The sequence below is a fragment of the Chelonia mydas genome, chromosome 6, assembly GCF_015237465.2.
Source record: "Chelonia mydas isolate rCheMyd1 chromosome 6, rCheMyd1.pri.v2, whole genome shotgun sequence".
Classification (NCBI taxonomy): Eukaryota; Metazoa; Chordata; order Testudines; family Cheloniidae; genus Chelonia; species Chelonia mydas.
The window spans coordinates 84,063,058-84,084,787 of record NC_051246.2 but is presented as its reverse complement, the minus strand read 5'-3'; the positions used below and the strand labels follow the sequence as shown (position 1 = coordinate 84,084,787).

The window sequence follows — 21,730 nt, the reverse complement described above, 5'->3', positions numbered from 1 at the left end:
ACATCATGCGGGATCTAAGTGCTTGTGATTTATTATCCTAGCCTTCATGACAAGTTAAGATTCTAAAGAATTTAATTTTTTATTGAAAAATTAAACTTCAAAGAATTAGGTTTGCCAAGCAATAAAACTTTCTGAACATCTGGCACAATGCAGTGCTGTTTTACTGAGTCTTAAGAAAGACAGCCTGAGACAATAACTGAGCTTAGGGATGTGGATGCAGCTGTGCTCCTGAGTCCCAGCAAAATGCTCTGTTCCAAGCAGTGGAGCTCTACGGTGTCATCTGTTCCCTCCTTGTTTCTCAGGGATTAAAATTCTGCCAGACACAGGTGGAACTTCCTGGAAGGGAGATGAAGTTGCACTGGGCTTCCTTATCCCTGGTTCAGGGTCCAATATTCTATCCTTGATTTTTATGCAAAAGTCCACTGACATAGTGAAAGTGTTGCTCTGGACTGCAGATATCATATGGCAGAAACTTGTAACTCTGGTTTATGGACCCTAAAGAAAACCATAATTCAGCCCTCTCCGCTGAACGAGTTCAACATCCCCATTTAAAAAGTTTTTGTAGATCACAATAATCAAACTTCAGGTGACTGATCAATTCAATTTATACTTAAGATTTTTTTTTTTTTTTTTAAAAACGTCACTGGGCACCAAGAGGCACATATTCCCAACAGTGTGCCTGGTTATATTTGTGTAGCTACCATCAAAATCAAGGGGAGTCCCAGAGACAAATCCCATAGGTAGCTTTGAAAACCTGCTCCTGATTCTGTGAATGTTTTCTCTGGTACAGCAGCATAAGGTCTAAATATCTAAATGTAAGGATGGAAATTCCATGAGATAAAAAATAGCACATGCAAGAATGTTTAAAACTCGCAAACCTAAAAATATAAAGATGACAAAATGTCCCTCTAGAGCAAGACAGATGTTATTTTCTTTCCCACTGCTTTTTTTGCTTTGTTTTTCTCTTTGTGTTATCATCACAACTTAGAGTTCTGTGAGAATTATGTAAACAATGAGGAGTCTGGTTAGGGTGACCAGATAGAAAGTGTAAAAATTCGGGACGGGGGTGGCAATAGGTGCCTATATAAGAAAAAGCCCCCAAAATCAGGACTGTCCCTATAAAATTGGGACATCTGGTCACCCTAAGTCTGGTGGCACCTTAAAGACTAGAAGAAGTAGGGGTTTTTTTTATCCACGAAAGCTTATGCCCAAATAAATCTGTTAGTTTTTAAGGTGCCACCAGACTCCATGTTGTTTTTGTGGATACAGACTAACACGGCTACCCCTCGGATACTAGAAACTCAGCATTAATTTAGTACAGTACAGATTTATTCCCTTGGCTCTGGGGTTCCACCAGAACCTCTAGCTGGAATTATAGGCCTATTATTCAGTGGCCTGCTATTTATTATATGTGTTATATGCTATTAAAAATAGAACTATGGTATGTGATTTCTCCAACCCACCCCTCTTTTTAGTTCTCCAAATTTTAAAGCCCAACTGCTTTGAGTAATGCCAGGTTCTGTAGCATGATGTAATCAGTAAATTGCTAATAATTGTCAGCTTTTAGCCTATATACATGTACAAGAAACGGATGTGCAGCATCCATTAAATGTGGTAGATTCACAAGGTACTAGAGTATATTTGTGCTAAGGCAGACAGACTTTTACTATGTTAATACTGCCTCTACTTTCATTCACAGCTGAAAACATTAAAACTTGGGAAAAGGCTGGCAGCAGACTTAGATCAATTAGACAAAGAAAATGCTAGTAAATTCTGCTACACATGAGAAGTCAAATTCCATTCGTGTTATGAGTGTTAAGGTTGTGACTGCAATTATAGCAATGAATTTCCAACCTCCATGCATTAGAGAACTGGGGCACACTGTAGTGGCCAATTTTCTATTAGCCTGAGCATGGTTAGTTGGGAATTTTACTTCTAACCCCATTTGACCCATACTGTAAAGGTGACAGATTCAGGCAAGATTATCTTCTGCATCAACAAATTCACACATGGAGTAACTTTACGATCCGCTCTGCTGGCCTAGGTCTGCTGTAGAAAATGTTTGCATTATTATTGGGAAATCAAAGTTATAAACCTGGGAGAGTACACTGATCTTTAGTATGTACAGTTATTGATGGCACACCATGAGTCGATGGACTCAGGGAGGAACTGCACCCAGCCCTCTTTTGCCAGAGGAAGGATCACTTTTAGGGTATGTCTACAATGCACCAAAAAAAAAAAAAAAAAAAAAAAAGGCAGCTAACCTGTGTTAGCTAAAAGGTTAAAATAGCAGTGAAGTCATGGCAACTCAGCTTTTAACTCTATTTAGCAGCTCAAGTTCAAATATATATGGCAGCCGGAGGCTGAACTTGAGCTTCAAAGATGAGTTGCCATGTCTTTACTACCCTTAGCTCATCCATGTTAACACTTTGAGCAGGGGATTGGACTAGATGATCTCCTGAGCTTTCTTCCAACCCTAATATTCTATGATTCTATTTACACTTTTTTGCAATGTTGACACCACCCTTACATTGAGCCTTTGACCCACTCATGCTGGGGAAAGGGTAGGATATCCAACCCAACTAAAAAACCATGTTGCAACTGTTAAAATACATCTTTATCTAAATTTGTTTCTAACATGATTTGTCCATCCTGTATGGACAGGACCAAACAGTGTCAGAACCATGTAAAACAACTTGCATTTTAGTCTGTAATTACACGGGGTGGCCAAACCGGAACCACATCAGAACTTGATTGCCAGACTCCGACTGTACCTATGCAATACCTTTTCTCTTAAAAATTCCCACTTCTGCATTGCTACCCATGATAGCAATAGTGGGAGTGCCAGTATAGATTGAAACACCAACTGCCAATCAGTGCTTTGTCCAACCCTGCTCTGAGTGACTGGGTACATTAGTGCTTTCTCCACTTCTAGCACCATTGGAGCTTATCTGTGGGTGGCAATGGTGGGAAATTTTAAGAAAAATAAATCTCATATAGAAAAGACCAGTTTAAAGGCTAGTGTAGATAGGGCCATTCAGAGTGGGAAGCATGTAGGTTCCTGAAGTACCACTTGGTGGATAAACATACAAAAAGACTGTTTCCTAGCATAAATATTTTTGCATTCAATGTCTAATAGTTGATAAGCCATATATACTTATATTATTGTATGTTACAAAATAAAAAACTTCCTGATGCTGCCTTGTTACAGTTGTCACAGTCACACCAAAACTTTCCACATTTTACATTTTTATAAACAAAGATTCCCACCCCCTCTTTCATTTGTTGTCTCCGAACAATCTGTTCACAAAGGCTTTCAAAGAAAGGAAATGTTTTACAATGCATTCCATGTCTCACTCACCACTCTGCTGAAATATCTGTCCAAAACCTCCACAAAATTATGTATTAGTTCATATACAGCCATCTCATTCTGAAATATAAATTGAAAGCAAGTAAAATATTAAATTGATAGAAGATATGCTACTCATTCACATTTTATTTTAATATGAGATGCATGCTTCTTTGAAATCAAGTAGAAAATAAATAGCAAGTAGCACAAATAAGTATGTAAGCTTAGCCTCTCTTAGTAGTACCTGTAGAAACGTACATAGATCATTATTACGTACTATATCAAAGCCGAACAACCTGCTTAAGGTGTACGCCAGTACAACTCTACGGCTGACCTAGAAGAAGTCATTACAGCAATGAGCAGCCACTATCCTCCTTGGCACGTGGCCATGGCTATATTACAAGCTTTTGTATTCAGTTTACAGACCTAGTGCTGCTGAAACAGCATGAACACTAATGCAGAGTGGGCTCAGGCATTGTCATGAAATACCAAAGTGTAGACTATTACATAAAAAACACTGCTAAATGCTCAAATCTGGTGTACATTAGCAATGACACCATTGCTAACACTGGTGGAACTGGAAAATGGGTACTAAACTTAGCAGTGTAGACAAGACTTCCCTATAGCCAGCAAAAGATCTTAGCCATCTCTTTCTCCTCGCTATCCCACTCAACAGTGAAGTACAAGTATTTCCATTACTTCCACTGTGCACAATCACACTAGTCTTCTCTGAACTGGGAAACTTGCTAAAATTTACGATTGTTGTTCACGCTGATTCAGCTCAACCAGTGGGAGGGCTAGTTTACAAAAAGAACCATCAGCTGCGGGTGTTTTAAGTGCTATGACATATTGGCCTGCACTGAGCGAGGTTAGGTGACATATCACCTGGAGCTCTGTCTATACTTGGGGGAAAATTTTAGCAAAATAACCCTTGTGCAGACACACTCATTGTGAGAGTTCATAGGCCTGGCTACCAGAACTTCCTTGAGAACAGATTCTGGGTCTTGAATTGGCCAAAATGGCTCAGAAGTGGCAAATCACCTCGCCACCAAAAAACCCCCCCAACCTCTCCACACGCACACACACTCCCCCCCCCCCCCCCAAAAAAAAAAAAAAACAAACCCTATTGTGAGCCAGTGCAGTTTTTACTCAAGGGGCCAAATCTGAAATTTTGCTGAGCGTTTTTTTGTCTTGTGTAAGAATTTAGTACAAAATCGAGTAGGTACTTTCAAATCTGGCCATAATCCTGTAACTGGCTGATTTTTGTTTAAGATGACTTGAAAGAAAAATACCAAGTTACAAGAGTTAGGGACAGATTGGGAAGTATCCTACTTGGTTTTATTGACTGTGTCTCCAGTTTGGGAAATCAAAGTTATTCAGGCCAGCACTTAAACATGTGCTTAATTCCCACTGAAAATTAAAGGTAAGCATGTGCTTAAGTGTTGCTCTCATCAGAAATGGACTTAAGCACATGATTTAATTGTTTTCCTGAATCAGAGCCTAAAATAATAGTAAATATCAATCACAGCACTTCTTTTGCTCACCAAGAACACTACATCGGCCTAGCCTGTCAGAATGGCAGCTGTTTGCTTTTCTGGATCCCGTTGTCCTGGCCAGTGACATCTAGCACAATGAGCAGTTGGGACAGCACCTTAGACCAGGCATTTGGCTTGGCTGTAATGATGCTGATATCTGTTGAAAAACCGCAACTCCATCCACCAAGTATCAGTTTGCAAGATACTATTAGTAGCAGACTCATTGGGAAACTGCACGTGACAACAGTTCAGACTGCTGAAATAGTATGAAGTCCAAAGAGACTACTTCTTTCTTTCCCTCCACACCACTTTTTATCTGATAGAAATAAGGGTGCTTTCAGAACAACACCTTGAAATTGTGTAATAGAAATTGTGAAACTGCATTGGGGAAAGAAGATGGAATTGGAGGCTGTATTGAGGAGGTGTGGCCTCCCTCAGTGGTGGAGGGAACATCACAAGCAGCCTGGTGGGTGGAGCCAGGACCATGCCCCGCAGGTTGGAAGCAGAGGGGGGCAGGACAGGAAGAGGAAGTATAAAAGGCCAGCCCAGCAGCTCAATTTGGGGGAGTACCGCTAATTCCCTCTAGCAGACCAGACTGCAAGGAGTCGGCCTCCCTCAGAGGTGGATGTGGAGGGATGGCCACGACTGCCTACAGAGGCATATTCAAAGATTAATTTAAATCCACATTTCTCTTTACATTTAGTTTGTGAAAAAATGTATCTCTTACCTCTGTTTCACTGATTCCAACCACTATAAAAAGGGCTGCATATTGTCGGTACACCAGCTTAAAATCCTTATATTCAATGAAAGAGCACTAGATAAAAATGCAAATGGTTAAACAGTAACTGCCACATTAGACATAATTTATTACTATACACAACATGCTTATTACATATACTGTAGTTTACACACATAGGGCCCGTCTCTCATTTACAGAAGTTTCATGAGTGTAAATTGTTAACTTTTAACAAAGTTACTCCTGACTTACACTGGTGTAAAGGAGAGAAAAATCAGGTCCACAAAGTACAAAGAGTGTCTCAGTCTTCACCCCACAATCTCCCTCCGGAGGTAAAGGAAATTAATAAAATATTAAGTTAGTAGATAGGGCTTTTCATCTGTGGATCTCAAAGCACTTTACATCAAGGAGAGTTTTATTCACACTTCACAGATGAAAAACTTGAGGCACACAGAGGTAAAATGATTTGCTCAAGATTACACAGCAGATCCGTTGGGCATCCCTCTTGTCTTCCCTTACCTCTCCAAACAAAAACATCTTAGAAGATGACAGGAAGAAAATCATTGTCAGGTAGAAAATTATACCTATATTATAGATGATATGAGGGCAATGGGTTTCCATTTCTTGCTATCTATCCTTAGACTTGTGGGGGGGGAGGGAAACCAGAAAACATAAACATCTATTTCATAATCTATATTGGTATGGCATGAGTCACCAGATGATGCTGTTACACATAGTGTCACAAGATCCTTTTTCTTCAAATGTGAGCACTCTTAAATCTTTTTTTAAAAAAAGGCTTATTGTTGTTAGTTTTCTGATTATTTTAGGGGAGCTGTTGCAAACAGCAGCAGAGTTTGCTCTCAACCTTAATCGTTCTAATTAGAGTATATTATTGAGGCAAAATTACTTCCTGGGAACTGGGCAATGGTGTCTTTGCTGAGATTCTGGAAAGATGGGATTTCCTGTGTGCTGTCTGGCCATTTCTGTCCTAGGACTGGTGTACAGTGTAAAATAAACAAGTTGCAGTAAAAATATACCCACGTTCCATGTAATTGATTTCTCTCCCAGTGGCAAACTGAGCTGCAAGGATCTGACATCTGTGCAGAATTGTCAAATCTTGCAATTTTATTGAGTATTGAAATATTTGGTGTTTTTCTTAAAGACCCAACTCCTGGAGCCATGTAATTACATGAGTATCCCAGTTTTCATCAAAAAAATTAAAAGATATGTTTATAATCTTTGTGACTGCAGATGGAAGTCTGAAAACATGAAACTCAAATGCTCAAAAACCAGAAGGGAAATAAGACCAAAAGTTTGTCTTCAAAATCATGAGATTTTAAAAAACAATCTTATGATTTTAAGGGTCTGACTCATGATTTTTGAATCCTTAGGGCTGGCATGACTGCATCCATTACTGCTTGGCAGAGCTGTGATAGTTTATATCTATTATATAAAGGTCAATGTGCTAGGTCCAGTAAAAATAACTAGGAAAAGGAAAAAAATATATTCCTCTTCTCCTTTGCCCTGGAATTTTCAGCCTCCCTAGGAAGAGGTGGAATCCTCTGTAAGAAAACCAGGTTTCCAACCTGAAAAACACTTGCCTATGCAGTATACAATAACCACTTACTTTTAGTCTCTGCATAGATACAAATAGAATAATGACATACAAGGGATATGTACGGCTCTTCTGTTGTTAATTATTTACACTTTACTTTTTTTTGTCAGAAAAGAAGTTAGACAACTTCTAACACAGGAGAAATAACTAACTCTCTATTACTGTCTTAGAACTAATACGCATGCTATCTTGGTCACTTTGCCACCAACTGGTTGGCACTTATTTTCAATCTTGTATATTATACCCAAAAACCATGTGAGATGTTGCTTCTGAGGCAATAAAACATCCGTGGGAAAGGAAAATTCACAAATCCCAAACAGCCATAGTCTGTTATCTTACGCACATTGAATAGTACTATTCTATGCAATTAGTCCCACTAAAATCAACAATAACATTCTCCCAGACAATCAGGCGTAATAACTTTCTCCTTCAACTCACCTTCCCTTAAAAGTTGGGAGAAGAGAAGAACACCCTAAAGTCAACGCACTTGACCAAATATGGAAGTGAATTCCAGAGCTGAGCACCAGCCTCTGGAAAGGCACTGCCTCGAGCCCATTCCCAGTTTAACTAGGGGTACTAGTAGGTTAAAGCACTTCAGCTGGTCTCAGTTACTGCAATATCATATGATGAGACACATGGACTGTGAGGTAACCAGGGCTAAATGAGTGAAATCTGAGCTCTATTGAAGTCAATGGCAAAACTCCCATTGCTTCAATAGGGCCAGGATTCCATCCAGACTATTTAGTGCTTTACACATCAGAACTAACACCTTGACTTGCACCCAAAAACAATAGAGAGCTAGTGCAGGCTGCAGAGAACACGTGCAAGGATCTCCCTGAGAGAAGCACCACTGTGGTGAGCGGGCAGACAGATTCTACACTGGTTGAAGCCTTTGAATGTTCTTCACATGCAGCAGAATATAAAATGTATAGGAATAAACCAATACAGAGCTAACAAAGGTACAGGTACCTGTGTCACTCTCATGTATTGATACATGGTTAGGAATATTGGCTCATACATGAGTTGATGAGCCCTCTAAACTTCAGGTATCATATCCTTATAGAGCATGTCTGAAATTCTCTAAAATCTGTGTAAAAAGAGGAACTTTTGTATCAGGTAAAATGGAAGATATTAAAAAAAAAAAAATCCCCCAAAGTAATTCAAGTTCTATCAGAAAAAAACAATTGTGTTTTCACTCATCAACTCTGGAGTTGGATAACTTAGAAACCATATACCAAATCAGGACAGAATTCCGTAGTAATTCATCTAGAATATGGCACATTATCTGACCTTGAGGAAGGCTGCATGGACAAAATATTGGCAATTTCAGGAACACAGAGCAGCGTTAGCATTAAAGAGAAGCACAAGTTTTGTTCCTATTAGTTAGCAATAGCATGCATATGTCAATTGCTATAGCATGTCTGGGGAAAAAATGAGTTTTCTTGAGAGAACCTGCACTACATTTATAATAGACCAACTGTAGTGAAAAAGAAAATAGATTTACATATGAACTTTCATGTCAAGAAATACCTTGGCAACAAAACCTAACACAAAACATTATAATATTTCTTGAGTGTTCTTCACTGTGTAATATTCTTTTCTTTATTTTCAAATAAAATGGCTAGATCAGAAGAAAAAAAAACAAAAAACATACTTGCTCTTTTGAACGGGAGAGGCAATTTTTGATTACTTCAGCTTCCAGCATTGTCCGCTTATGAATTTCCACATGTTCATAATACCTGGAAAGTCTTGTTTGACCTTGTTTGTTCACCATGAGAAAAAACTTTATCATTTTTCTGTTTGGCTCAGAAATAGTCTCTGTTACAGGAGGTAGGTAAGCAGGAACTGTATTTCTGAAGAAAACAACAACAAAAAATACAAGGGAGTCATAAAATACTTTGAAGAAGCACGTAGTTGGTGTTGAATTTTGTATTCACTGGGTCTGATGTCAGTGTATAACTGATGTAAGCAAGAAGAAAATCAAGCCCACTGTCTTTCCTAATATTGTTGGTGTTTTTAATTTGAACTCACTATTGTATGAAAGTGCTGACCGAGCCAAAGCCCGACCAAGAATCTTCTTCTGTGCAATAACACCAAAGATAGCAACCTAAATATTTTCAGATTCTTGCTGTAAGGGCAAGTATCATCATTTTACTAGTAAGGAAGAGACTTCAAATGGGATAACATAACTTAGTGTGAGAATCAGTATGTTAATATTGGTGTTAAACTTGTTGAGCATGGTGTAGAATTAGTCTGAGTTTCGTATTTGTGCAATTAACTGATATGCTGTGCCTTTTCTCCAACCAAATTTCCTTGTAAACGCTTAGTAAACACTACTTACTTCTCTCTTAAAAGCATTAACCATATACATAGGTGCTATCCATACACATAGGTGCTATTCCACACTGGCAGAAATCAGCATATGAATGTTAAAGGATTTTAATTCCATTAGAAACTGTAAATGTAGGACAACATTTTCCTCTCCAGTGTGCACAATGGGTTTCAAGGGTCGAATTCTGGCTAGTAATTATGTCTATGTGTTTGCAGGAACAACCTTGGGTCACAGGAAAGCACAGAACAGATTGTTCCCCTGATCCTGGACTTCTCTAAACCTACAAAAAAGACTGTAGATATTGAGAAAGGGGGGCCTACATGACAAGGGTGTAGCCACCTTTCACCTCATTGGCCCGGTGGTCTGGTAGTGCAGTGCTTCCCAAACATTTTACTAAGACAACCTACCAACTGCGTTTTGTCAGTTTTTATGATTTGCCATTATGTATATGCACCAGTCTGCCCCGACTATCACAACTCTAATCCTGGCCTGGCCCTGGTGGGGGTGGTTGGAGAGTGAGTCTGCCCGGTACTCACCCCACAGTGAGGGCTCCTGTCCTGCATGGCTGGGCCCTGCTCTAAGCATTGTGACCTGGTGCATGGGGTTGAAGTCCCATTCAGGTCAGGTCTGGCCGCCCCTCTATCATGACAGAGGGGCAGCTGAACCAAACCTAAGTGAGTGGCATTGCGCTGAGCAACATGGCGCTGAGCCTCTGTGCGCCAGTTCGCAATGCCGGAATGGGGAGCTGGGCCCAGACCTGTGGGACAGCAGCCGCCATTGCAGGGTGACCTTGCTCTAACAACTCTACTCCTTCCTCTTTGCCCTCCTCTGCAAGGGCCTCAACTCTGCACTGGGCTGGGAAGAGTATGTTTGCAAAGGCCAGGGCCCAGATATGGATTAATCTGGTCCTGGCCATTGCAGTCCATCTAGAAACTTCCTGTTACCCACTGCTGGGTTGGGACCCACACTACCATAATGGTTCTCAAAAAGTATCTTTTAAAATGTGCACACATGAAGATTACTCTTGTGGATTAATCTCCAGGGATGTTTGCAGTTGGCCAGAGCATATTCACATATTTACCTTACTTTTTTAGTTTCAATATACATCTGCTTAAGTGGAAGTTTAGTGCTCGAAATTGGCCCCATATACACAGTGCAAATGTCTAAAGCATATTCTGCTCTCATTCCCCCAGCACAATTTCCATTTTTCCATGCAAATGTGAGTGCAAAATATACAACAGAGACCCATTTTAGCAATAATAAATAGTTGATTTCCCATTAAGAGTTCTGTGGACTGCAATGGACAATTTCCCCTTGAAAACAAGACTACTTGCACATTTTTCTGCGAGCATCCTAACCAATATGGATACTTTGAATCAGCAATTCGCACAGTCAGTATCCTATCAATATATAAGATTAATGCAGCATATGCTGGCTCAGAGACACAAAATAGGCCTGCTCACTCTCTCTTAACTTGGTGACTTAATATCTAGCAGGTTCAGTGGAACCATTGTCAATGAGGGGTGACCAAAGCACAGAATATGAAAACATGATATATGACTGCCCGTTCTTTAATACCTTGTCAGCCTCCTGGGACTTGGGGTTCTAGTACACAATTCTCCATGTTGATCTGAGTATTAGGACCTACTGAGACCTGTATTTTCCACTCTGTATCCATGTACTAAAGATAAAGGTAGTATACTAAGTGTGGCTCCTAGGGTATGTTTACACTGGAGCTGGGAGCGTGCCTTCCAGCCTAGATACACAGACTTGTGCTAGCTCCACTTGAGCTAGCATGCTAAAAATAGCAGGGTGGTTGTTGTGGCACAGGTGATCACATGGGCTAGCCACCAGAGTCCAAGCCTGTCTGACCCCCTGGGTCTGAGCTCGGGTGATCAGCCCAAGCCACCGATTTTCAGCAACATCCATGCTATTTTTAGCATGCTAGCTTGAGTGGAGCTAGCATGAGTCTGTCTACATGGGCTGGGAGTATAGATATACCGTTAGGCTCCTGATGATATGTCTGTGGATCATAGATGGTCAACATTTGGGTTAACAAACTTGGCTTAAATAAATGTTAACACTAAATGCCACTGAAATGCAGTGTGGAGCATAGTATATATTCTACACACAATACCTAATGAAAAATTCTATTAAAAGAGGTTGAATATATATGCAAAAGCTGCCTTTTAAACTTAAAGAACTGCCATCTTATATATTTCAAATAAAATACAAAAAGCTTTTCCAAGTTGCAGACTAGCAGCCTGCAAAATATAATTTTTAAAAATGAAAGGGTTTAAGTTAGAACTTTTTTTTTTTTTTAAATACCAGAAACCAGCCGCAGTAATGTTTTCCATCTGTCTTTCTCTAGCTGTTTGGACTTACTGGCCTCTATGCTCCTGTGGTTCGTGTGTTAAAAGTGCAGCCACTTGCTGCAAAAGCTGTCTCGAAATTCTAACCCACAAGTCATGCTGCCTACCTGGTGCTTTACTAAGCTGTAACATCAAAAAATGGTTCCATAAGATCTGCAAATTCCAGCAAGGAGGTGTGGCCTAAGGAAAAGTCAGAGAGAAGTCAGGGGAAAACCCTAATACAACACATGCTACCCTGGAAAAACAACATACATTAATACAGAAAGTTGAAAGGGAAGCAATTCAGAAAACAGAATAAATCAGAACAGCTCTAAGCAGCATTAACATGCCATCAGCAAACAACCACACAATACAACCTTTTCAATAGATATTTCAGCATACTTTGACCATTTGCAAATGCTGAAGATGAGCGGGTGCTATCTCAGACTGCAAAGAACTTGGAAACAATTAGCTGAACACTTCCATTCATTGTAGCCACTCCCGCAGATTCTGCCATATGTGTAATAGTGCAGGGCTCTCCATCTTCTCAAATATTTCATCCCCATTTTTTGCATCTCTTCAGTAGGTGTTTCCGGCAATAAACATTTTTTTCTTCATGACTAAGTAGCATTTTATGTATTAACCTATTCAGCTATTTTTGTAGTATATCTGTGTGGATCTCAGCCCTTTCTGAGCCTTTTTACTACAGAGGGGAGCATACAGCCCATAAAAATCAAACACGGAACTAGGTTCTTAGATTGAGTTCTCTAGAGCAGCAGTGGCCAATCTGTGGCCCCAGAGCCACATGCGGCTCTTCAGAAGTTAATATGGGGCTCCTTGTATTGGCACCAACTCCGGGGCTGGAGCTACAGGTGCCAACTTTCCAATGTGCCTGGGGCTGTTGGTGGATGGTACGTGCTGGAAGCAGGGTGGGGGAGCTCATGGGAGGCTGCTGAGGTATTACTGTGGCTCTTCAGCAATGTACACTGGTAGATTCTGGCTTCTTCTCAGGCTCAGGTTGGCCACCCCTGCTCTAGAGCAAAGGCCATCTATGTTGCTTGGATAATGGGGCCTTGATTGGGTTCTTTAGGTGCTGTGCTAGAACTAATAATAATCTTGTTCATGCTGCTACTAATGCAAGATTGTTCCCAATAGTATACAGTTTTTCTTTTTGTCCAGTCCTGTTTTAAGTTTCAAGTGCCAGTACTCACAGCATTACTTTCATTTGAACACTATTCCACAGTCTAATAGAACTAATAATACACACAGTAGATCAAATAAAATTAAGCTGATGGTTACCACCAGCTTTTTGATCACATATTTAAAAAATGGGCTTCTTGATTAAACATTTGCTTGCCAAATTTGAGCCAAGAGGGGAATATTAACACATACAGGTTCCTGGCCTTTGAAAGACATAGGCTGAGATTCTGTTCCGTGCCTCCCACTCCTGATGTCAGGAATTGCAAGGGGGTCTACAAAGGGCCATGTAGTGAGGCGGAGTGGCCTCCCACTGAGCTGGAGCTGGGAGGAGTCACTCTGTGATCCCTGGTGGGTGAAGCTAGGCCAGGCTTGCCCCTCCCGCCAGAAGCCAATGGGTGGGACAGGAGGTATAAAAGGCAGAGTTTCTAACCTCTAACCCAGTTCAGTCTGAGCCAGGGAAAGGAACAGATGTCTCCAGGCTACTGCAGCTCCCTGGAGCTGAACCCGTGCAGCACCATGCCCTGCCCCTGGAGGAGACTGACCCAAGAGAAGAGCTGCCAAGTCTACCGCTTGCTGCCTATCCTGAGGAGACGGAGGACGCCTGTAGAGTGCAGGTACCCAGCAAGGGGATCATAGGAAGTAGCCCAGGGAACTAGACTTTTTAGTCTTATTGGGTGGTTGCCCGAATCTATGTCAGCGTGTTTTGGTTGGCTACTTGCTGACCCACTGGTGGAACACTCTGCCACTGTTAGGGCCCTGGGCTTGGACTGGTGGAGTAGGGTGGGACTGGGTCCTCTACCCCCCATGCTGCCAACCCCATCCTTGGGGTGGCAGCCTCCCCACTTAGGCCAAGAAGCCTGTGTCAGTTGGCTGCCCTCCCTGAGGGCCTGAGCCTTAAAACTCTTGGTTGGGCCTGCCCTGCCTAAAAGCCTAATCCTGATGGTGGTGGCGCTCCAGAGGGTAATGATGCAGAGTGGCCTCCCACTGAGCTGGAGGAGGAGGGACCGTCACTAACCCATTACAGGCCACTTACATCTGACCTCCATGTTGCCTACAGCAGGAGGGAGAAACTCTACCCTAGATGGCTAAGGGGCTTTTACAGGTCCTGTTTGCATTGCATAGACAGGCTCTGTAGCCAGACAATACCTTCCACAGTGTATAACTGAAATGCTGATTGAGCCACGCCTATAACGCTGCTACTGTGTGTCTCTTATTTTTCAGATTACACCAGAAATTCCCTGGAATACAGTATTTGAAGTTACCCATAGATACATCAGTTATTCTGATGAGGCCTCAGCAGGAACCTCTGTCAATCTTAGAGACAATACTGATTACAAATTTAGGTACCGGTTATGCAACCATTACTCCCTCTGAGTAGTGCTCACTTGTGAATAATCCCATTTAAATCTATGACTACATGCATAGTGCTACTCATTGTGAGTAAAGATTGCAAAACTGGGTCATGATTTCAATACTTCGATATTGACTGAGACCATGTGACAATCACCATCCTTATCCTTGTTAATCCAAAATAAAAATGGAAAATGACCATAGTCCACAGAAAAGGACAATGTTACTGGTACTGTGAATCTATCAGTATCTATAGTACTTTATATAGATTCATAGATTCATAGATATTAAGGTCAGAAGGGACCATTATGATCATCTAGTCCGACCTCCTGCACAATGCAGGCCACAGAATCTCACCCACCCACTCCTGCGATAAACCTCTCACCTATGTCTGAGCTATTGAAGTCCTCAAATCATGGTTTACAGATTTCAAGGAGCAGAGAATCCTCCAGCAAGTGTCCCGTGCCCCATGCTACAGAGGAAGGCAAAAAACCTCCAGGGCCTCTTCCAATCTGCCCTGGAGGAAAATTCCTTCCCGACCCCAAATATGGCGATCAGCTGAATCCTGAGCATATGGGCAAGATTCACCAGCCAGACACCCAGGAAAGAATTCTTGGTAGTAACTCAGATCCCACCCCATCTAACATCCCATCACAGGCCATTGGGCCTATTTACCATGAATATTTAAAGATCAATTAATTGCCAAAATCATATTATCCCATCATATCATCTCCTCCATAAATTTATTGAGCTTAATCTTAAAGCCAGATAGGTCTTTTGCCCCCGCTGCTTCCCTTGGAAGGCTATTCCAAAACTTCACTCCTCTGATGGTTAGAAACCTTCGTCTAATTTCAAGTCTAAGCTTCCCGATGACCAGTTTATATGGTTCCCATCATCATAGTATCTAGCTACTCCATAAACATTAATTAGTTCACCACGTCCCTGTGTAAAGTATTAACTCCTTTTTATAGACCGGGAGCTGAATCCGACAGATTAAGTAATTTGCCCCAAAATCACAGAACTCTGTGGTAAAGTTTGGAATTGAAGCCCGCTTCCCAACCCACTGCCTTGACCGCAAGGCTGTGTGTGAACATTTACATATAATGCAAGCAATAGTATACATGTGAAATAATGACAGGCAGAAAAGGGAGATTAGAATTTTTTTATGATGATTAAGTTGTTCTCAGTGAAGGAATGGGTGGTTTTGGCACTGATGGATGAGTGTATCTTTATGTCCTTGGTCTTCTCACTCACTGTTAGGAAAGGAAGTCTCTAGCTAGCCAGTTCAGCACAGCTTAGCACACAAAGAGATAAGTCACAATAATAGCTAAACATATTAAATAAATTTAAAGTAAAGGGTATTAAACATGTGGCACAGTTTACACCACATATGCAATAACTCTGAGGATACAGACTTTACCTATGATGATATATGTAACCTAATTATTTCTTGACAGCAAAGCCACTTACAATTATTAAGGTCACCCATATCTCAGGAAAGTAATTTCATTAACCTCAGTGTAGTCTGAGTAATTCCTTAGCCATTGCAGTTTAGGTTTCGATATGAAATTTATCTTCACTAGTTAGTGTTTGGGGGATGACGTCATAAAATCTGGAGCAAGAAGTCATCCCCTAGAAGTGAAGATTAATGACCTATTTACAGCTAAGTAAATATATATGCAATATTTATAACCTCAGAAGTATGCATTTGCCAATCACAAGGTTGATATACAAAGTACTGAAATAAATAGTTGAAGGAGTTGAAAGGATTAAAAAATATTATTTTCAATGTTGCTAATCAACAGACAAACATTTTAATTATTATAAGATCCACTAGGGGCATTTTTAATCTTTAAAATAGCATCATGTGACCTAAATAGTTTTTAAATAGATACTGGAAAAATCACGTAACAAAAACCATAGGAGTCAGGAAATTAGACTTGTGCACATGCACAAATGCAATATACATTCAATAAATCAACTTGCCAACACAGCACACATGACTTATTTCAGAAAAGTATCCAGGGCATAGTTACATCACTTCAAAAAAGAAAAGACAACAACAAATGTTTAATGACTGAATTCTTGAGCAAGAGCTGTATAAATATTGCCCTTGGATAGAAATATCACCTTAATTGAGAAATAAAACCAGAGACCACAGGCTTCACAATCTCACTACCTTTAGTATGCCCTGAGCAATACACAGCCATAGCTTCCCAAACAAGGTAACTTTACACTGGAGTACGGGGGAGAAGGGAAATATGCAGGAGCATGTCATTTCACTCCACCCCAATTGACAAGGCTGTGAGTTCCACCACTTAAATTTGTGGATGTCCCCCAGATATTGCAAATTTCAAGGGATTCATGTGGTGGCCTCCTGCCTTGCCCTGCCTCCCACATTTCCTTATTTCCCCTGGACAGCATGGCTCTTACCGTAGCTATGCTGTAAAGCTCTCCCCTAATTGGTAGTGACTTGTGGAGTATCCTGAATGAAAAAGAAGTCAATAGTGTAGAGGAAGCAGTGTAAATTACTGCAGGATTTCATTGGTGGAGATGACAAACTGGTGAAAACCTGCCAATCTTTCCATCCCTTCTAAACACTGTAGAGCCTGTTTATGTTGGGATGACAGGCCTCTTTTGTTGATCCACCGTGTTAGAATCCTAAATAAAGCAGCTGAAGTTCAGTGCTAAATGACTGTGACAGATGCAGCTTCTCAACTCCACCTGGCCTTGTAGGAACGATCTCTTTGGGCAAAAGGAATTAGGACAGAGGAAGGCCTAGATGGATACTCTAGGGACATCCAAGCCAAGGAAAGAAGCTTCGGCTGAAGTTTTTTTTTTCCTGAGTTACCAACAAAGCAATATAAAACATGCACATGCAGCTATAGATATATAAAGTTACTGCACGTGTGGATCCTATTGCAGGCGGGCCTTAGTCCTAACAGTGCCTTCATTAATCTGACTTCTTATATAGATAATCCTTGTGTCAAGAGGCAGATCTTAAAGATACTGTATCTTTACATGGCTAAAATATTTTTTTATGTCTTGGATTATTTTACATGTGAATATTTTGGATCATATATTTATATATATATTTTAATCCTTATCAATTTTCTAATGTAGAATCATACTGATAGAATAAAAGTTAATCATAGCTTTTGTAAAAGTTCAACCTTTAGAAGAATTTGAACCTATTCTTTCTAAAATCTGAAGCAGATTATCCACTTCACTACATAGTATTTGATTAACATCTGTAGGAATGTACAAGTATTATTTTGGTTACCAAAGAACTCACTTTTTCTACCAGCCTCGAAGCTGGTATCCAAAATGATGCGCACAAGTTTTGCATATGCAGATAATGTGCACATACAGATACTTCTGCACGCAAAAACTGGAGATAACACTCTACCTGATTTATATGTACAAATGCAGGGCTTTGTTGAGAACATACAAGCATACTTTAGGAATCTGGCTTTGAAAATGATGCCAAAGTTGAGTATCAATACCAAGTAGTTAAATTTAAAAATGTTTTTTTAAACAAAACTGACAAGTTCACTCATGAAAACCAAAAATCACGTGCATGCAACATTTCTGGAAAAATCAGATTTTAATTCACTGTTTTGCTTCTATAAAACAAAAGTTAGAAAAAGACACTTTCTTTCTTAGCTACAAATATATTTACAACATCTGGTGAAATGTAAGATGTTACAGTGATCTGTGAAATGGTGTATGTAAAAAAATAAAATATAAAATTCCATCTCTGTATTGTTGGGGCAAAATTCCTAATTCTCTCTCCCATCTCCAAGCTACTCATGTAGGTGATTGCATTTCTTACAATGTGCTCCTTACTCTTCATATATATGTTCTTTGTATGCATTATTATTATGACTAATGTTGTTTTTGGCTTGGCTTAAGTTAATTCTGTGACTCAGTAATAAGATAATTTTATATATGGGGAATCTGATAGCTCAAGAGATGAGTAATGATATGCAGAGCCTTCCATTTCTACATCACTAGTTCAAACCTAGCTCATTTCAGTCATAAAGATGACATAACCACCTGAGATCTGTTTGATGGCCCATGCAGTCTCAGTTCAGTTTCCATTGGACAACTGTTTACATCACAAAAACCACCATTGCAACTGGTACTTTAATTCATAAAAATGCCTCTCATAACAGAACTGGACTTCTTAAAAAATTAATGGGTCTATTTTAGGAACAAGATCTCTCTCTAATCCAGAAAGAATCACATTGTACAAAACACAATCACATACATAAGTAGGGGATTGTTAAACAGTGTTAATGGTTTCTGATAGCAGTACCTGGAGTGCTTTGGAAACTCAGAAACCTAAGTAAGTAGGATACACCTACTATGATCTAATTGTTATTGTATATTCCACCTTCCTCTCAAAGGACTCAGATAATTTCTGACAAATATGGGAAATATCAAGCTAACATGATCAGCAGAAAGGGAATAAAGACAGGTTTCAGAGTAACAGCCGTGTTAGTCTGTATTCGTAAAAAGAAAAGGAGTACTTGTGGCACCTTAGAGACTAACCAATTTATTTGAGCATAAGCTTTCGTGAGCTACAGCTCACTTCATCGGATGCATGCATGCATCCGATGAAGTGAGCTGTAGCTCACGAAAGCTTATGCTCAAATAAATTGGAATAAAGACAGGTATTTTCTTTGTGTTGATTTCTATTTCATGAGAAGCAAAACCTGATAACCACAGAGAATGCAAGACAGCTTGTAAGAAACAGAACAGTGACTTTACAAATAAAAATAAAAAATCAGACAAGTGAGAAATGATATCTGTAACCTTTCCCTTAAAATAAATTATCTTCATCAATGATTTAATAAGGAGGATACCTTAGTTCCCTTCTGTATTTCCTCTGCAGTATGCCTTTTGATATAACACAGTGGGATGTATACAGTAAATAAATTACTGTAAATGCAGTAATCTAAGTACTCTGTGTTACACTCTGTTTAAGAGTACAGCCTTGTAGAGCATCTCTTGGATATATTATCTAAGAGGTATTACAAGTGACTCCAAGTGCAAGACCTTGGCCTCAACTCAGTCCAGGTCCGTGGTTAACACAGAAAACTAAAGATGGTTATATATATGCAATATATCTGATCTCTCCAGATAATAGTTGAGACATCTTGGAAGGGCAAAGCCAGCACTATGGTTTCCTGAATTGTATCTGTTCTGTGTATCCACAGAAGGACTTAAATCACCAGAGCCACCAACCCAGTACCTTTCCCATGCACTAAAGTATGTATGTTAACACATGTACATCATCTTCAAACACTCGTTATTCACTAGAAGCAAAAACTTGTCTGCAATTTATTTTGTCAAATATTTCACCAATATCCCTTGGTACTTCTAATAAATAAAATACAAAAACTGAACACAGCCTGAGGCTGCCTCAGGGAAGTCTCTATGTGTTAATGTAATTTTTATTTAAATCAGATGTCTGTATGTAACCTGAAGCCACTTTGGTGGCCTGTTTGGCTGCCCTCATACCCGGGATCACTTTAGTTATTTCACATTCTAAAACAAAGGGGTTTTTTTTGCAATACTTTAGGGCTTACACTTAAAATGTGAGTAAGAAATTACTAATCTGTGAAATAAGAGACTCCATGAATGCTTCATTATCAGACTACTTCGCAAAAAATTAAAAATAAATGTTAGAATTGTAAGCCTATCCCTTACTTAATTGTTCAACTAAACATGCTTTAGCTTTAATACACAGAATCATGGTCTTTACTTTTTAGTTTTACACTACTCAAAGTTATGCTAATATTTAAATTTTTGGTAAAGGTTCTTACTTTAAAGCATAAGTTAACATACCTTAAAACAAAAGCAATAAATTACTGAGATTCTATTCAGGTGAAGAATTGTATTTATGAAATACAATATTTCTTCTCTCTTCCCCCAAAACAGCATTACCTGGCTGTTACAAGATGCATTGATACATCACTGCAGGCTCCTGTATAATATATTACTGCTGATATGACAATTTACCTGATAGGCTCTCCACAATTAATTTTTTTTACCTGTTGCTGCTTTCCTGGAATGATTAATCACCTTAAAGGGGCACAACATATATGTAAAATGCCAATTTGAAAACCAAATGGAAATTTCCACTTTTAGACAAGTTTTCTAATTAGTGTGTTTTGCTCCAGTATTGCTTATTTTTGAACCTCCTTTTCCATCCATTGTCTATTTGGGATTCTGGCATGATAAGTACTTTTATCAATGAATTACACTCAAATTTCGCTGTTCTATGGTCTAACTATCAATCTAGCAATAGTCACACTCAGTCACTGCCTCACGTTATCTAACAAAAGAAAATCCTGGAACAAGCACAGATTTTGAGGCTTTTAAATAATTCTCAATTTGCCCAGGGCTGTGTTTTCATCCTCCTTTATTTGTGTGTGGTTTGGGGGTTACAGTAAGTTATCCAAATGACTTGGTGTGCTCCTTGACCTCTATAGTTTACTGTTATTCTCTTCGCTATGGGCAATTACAGTAATGAGAAGTGGGCAACACTTTAGAATTTCCTTTTCCATTGTACTTGCACTATATGGTCCACAAATTTACATTCTGAATCTCTGCTAGTTCTTCTCCAAGATCTTCTTGTGTTTTACTATTTGCATATCGCTTGATTGCCATTTTATAGGTGGACACTGAATATCTGTATGGGAGATTGTTGCCATGGTTTATGACGGGTACGTTAAAAATCCTATTAACCCATTATGTATAACACTAAATAAGACCAACATTTTTCAAAAATAGAAATCTAAAGTTTGGCTCTTAAATCCATATTTAGTTGCCTAAGGATGAGATTTGCCAAAGTGCCTAACTCACTTAGGAGCACAAGTCACAAAATACACATCTTGTTGGTTTGCCCAGCTCCCATTTTTTAAAATACACAGTTATATGGTGTTTTGGAGTGAGGGCTGTGTTTTCATTATGTACTTTGTGAGCATTTACACTCATGCATGATGATTTGGAGAACAAAATCAGCAAGAGAAAAGTTGGAAATGGAACTGGTGTGAAGTGAAATAAAGGAGTGTCTAGATGAATAAGAGGTAAGGATGGGGGGCTAAGGGGGAGAACAGATGAAGGAAAAAGGTCAAAAATGGCTTGAGCCAAGGTGAGAATCTGGAAGATATAAGCAAATGAAATGGTGAGAGCAAATAAGTTTGATGTACAAATGACTTTATATTGAGAACTCTTTGGAAATCAGACCA

At 39.6% G+C, this 21,730-nt stretch overlaps 1 protein-coding gene across 9 annotated transcripts in view; it reads right to left on the bottom strand.

The window, feature by feature from the left end:
* AP4S1 (adaptor related protein complex 4 subunit sigma 1) overlaps positions 1-21,730 on the bottom strand; it is a 38,525-nt gene that overhangs the window by 12,481 nt on the left and 4,314 nt on the right. For 5 of the 9 annotated variants that reach the window (XM_043548704.1, XM_037900555.2, XM_037900554.2 and 2 more), the window contains exons 2-4: positions 8,890-9,088; positions 5,612-5,698; positions 3,362-3,430 (exon numbers count right to left, since the gene is read on the bottom strand). In XM_043548704.1, coding sequence (XP_043404639.1) covers positions 3,362-3,430; positions 5,612-5,698; positions 8,890-9,027 — 294 coding nt within the window. In that variant the 5' untranslated portion in view covers positions 9,028-9,088. Of the gene's footprint in view, positions 1-3,361; positions 3,431-5,611; positions 5,699-8,889; positions 9,089-12,046; positions 12,120-21,730 lie in introns of all 9 variants that reach the window. The other 4 variants (XM_037900553.2, XM_043548703.1, XM_037900552.2 and 1 more) reach the window with 1 other exon arrangement.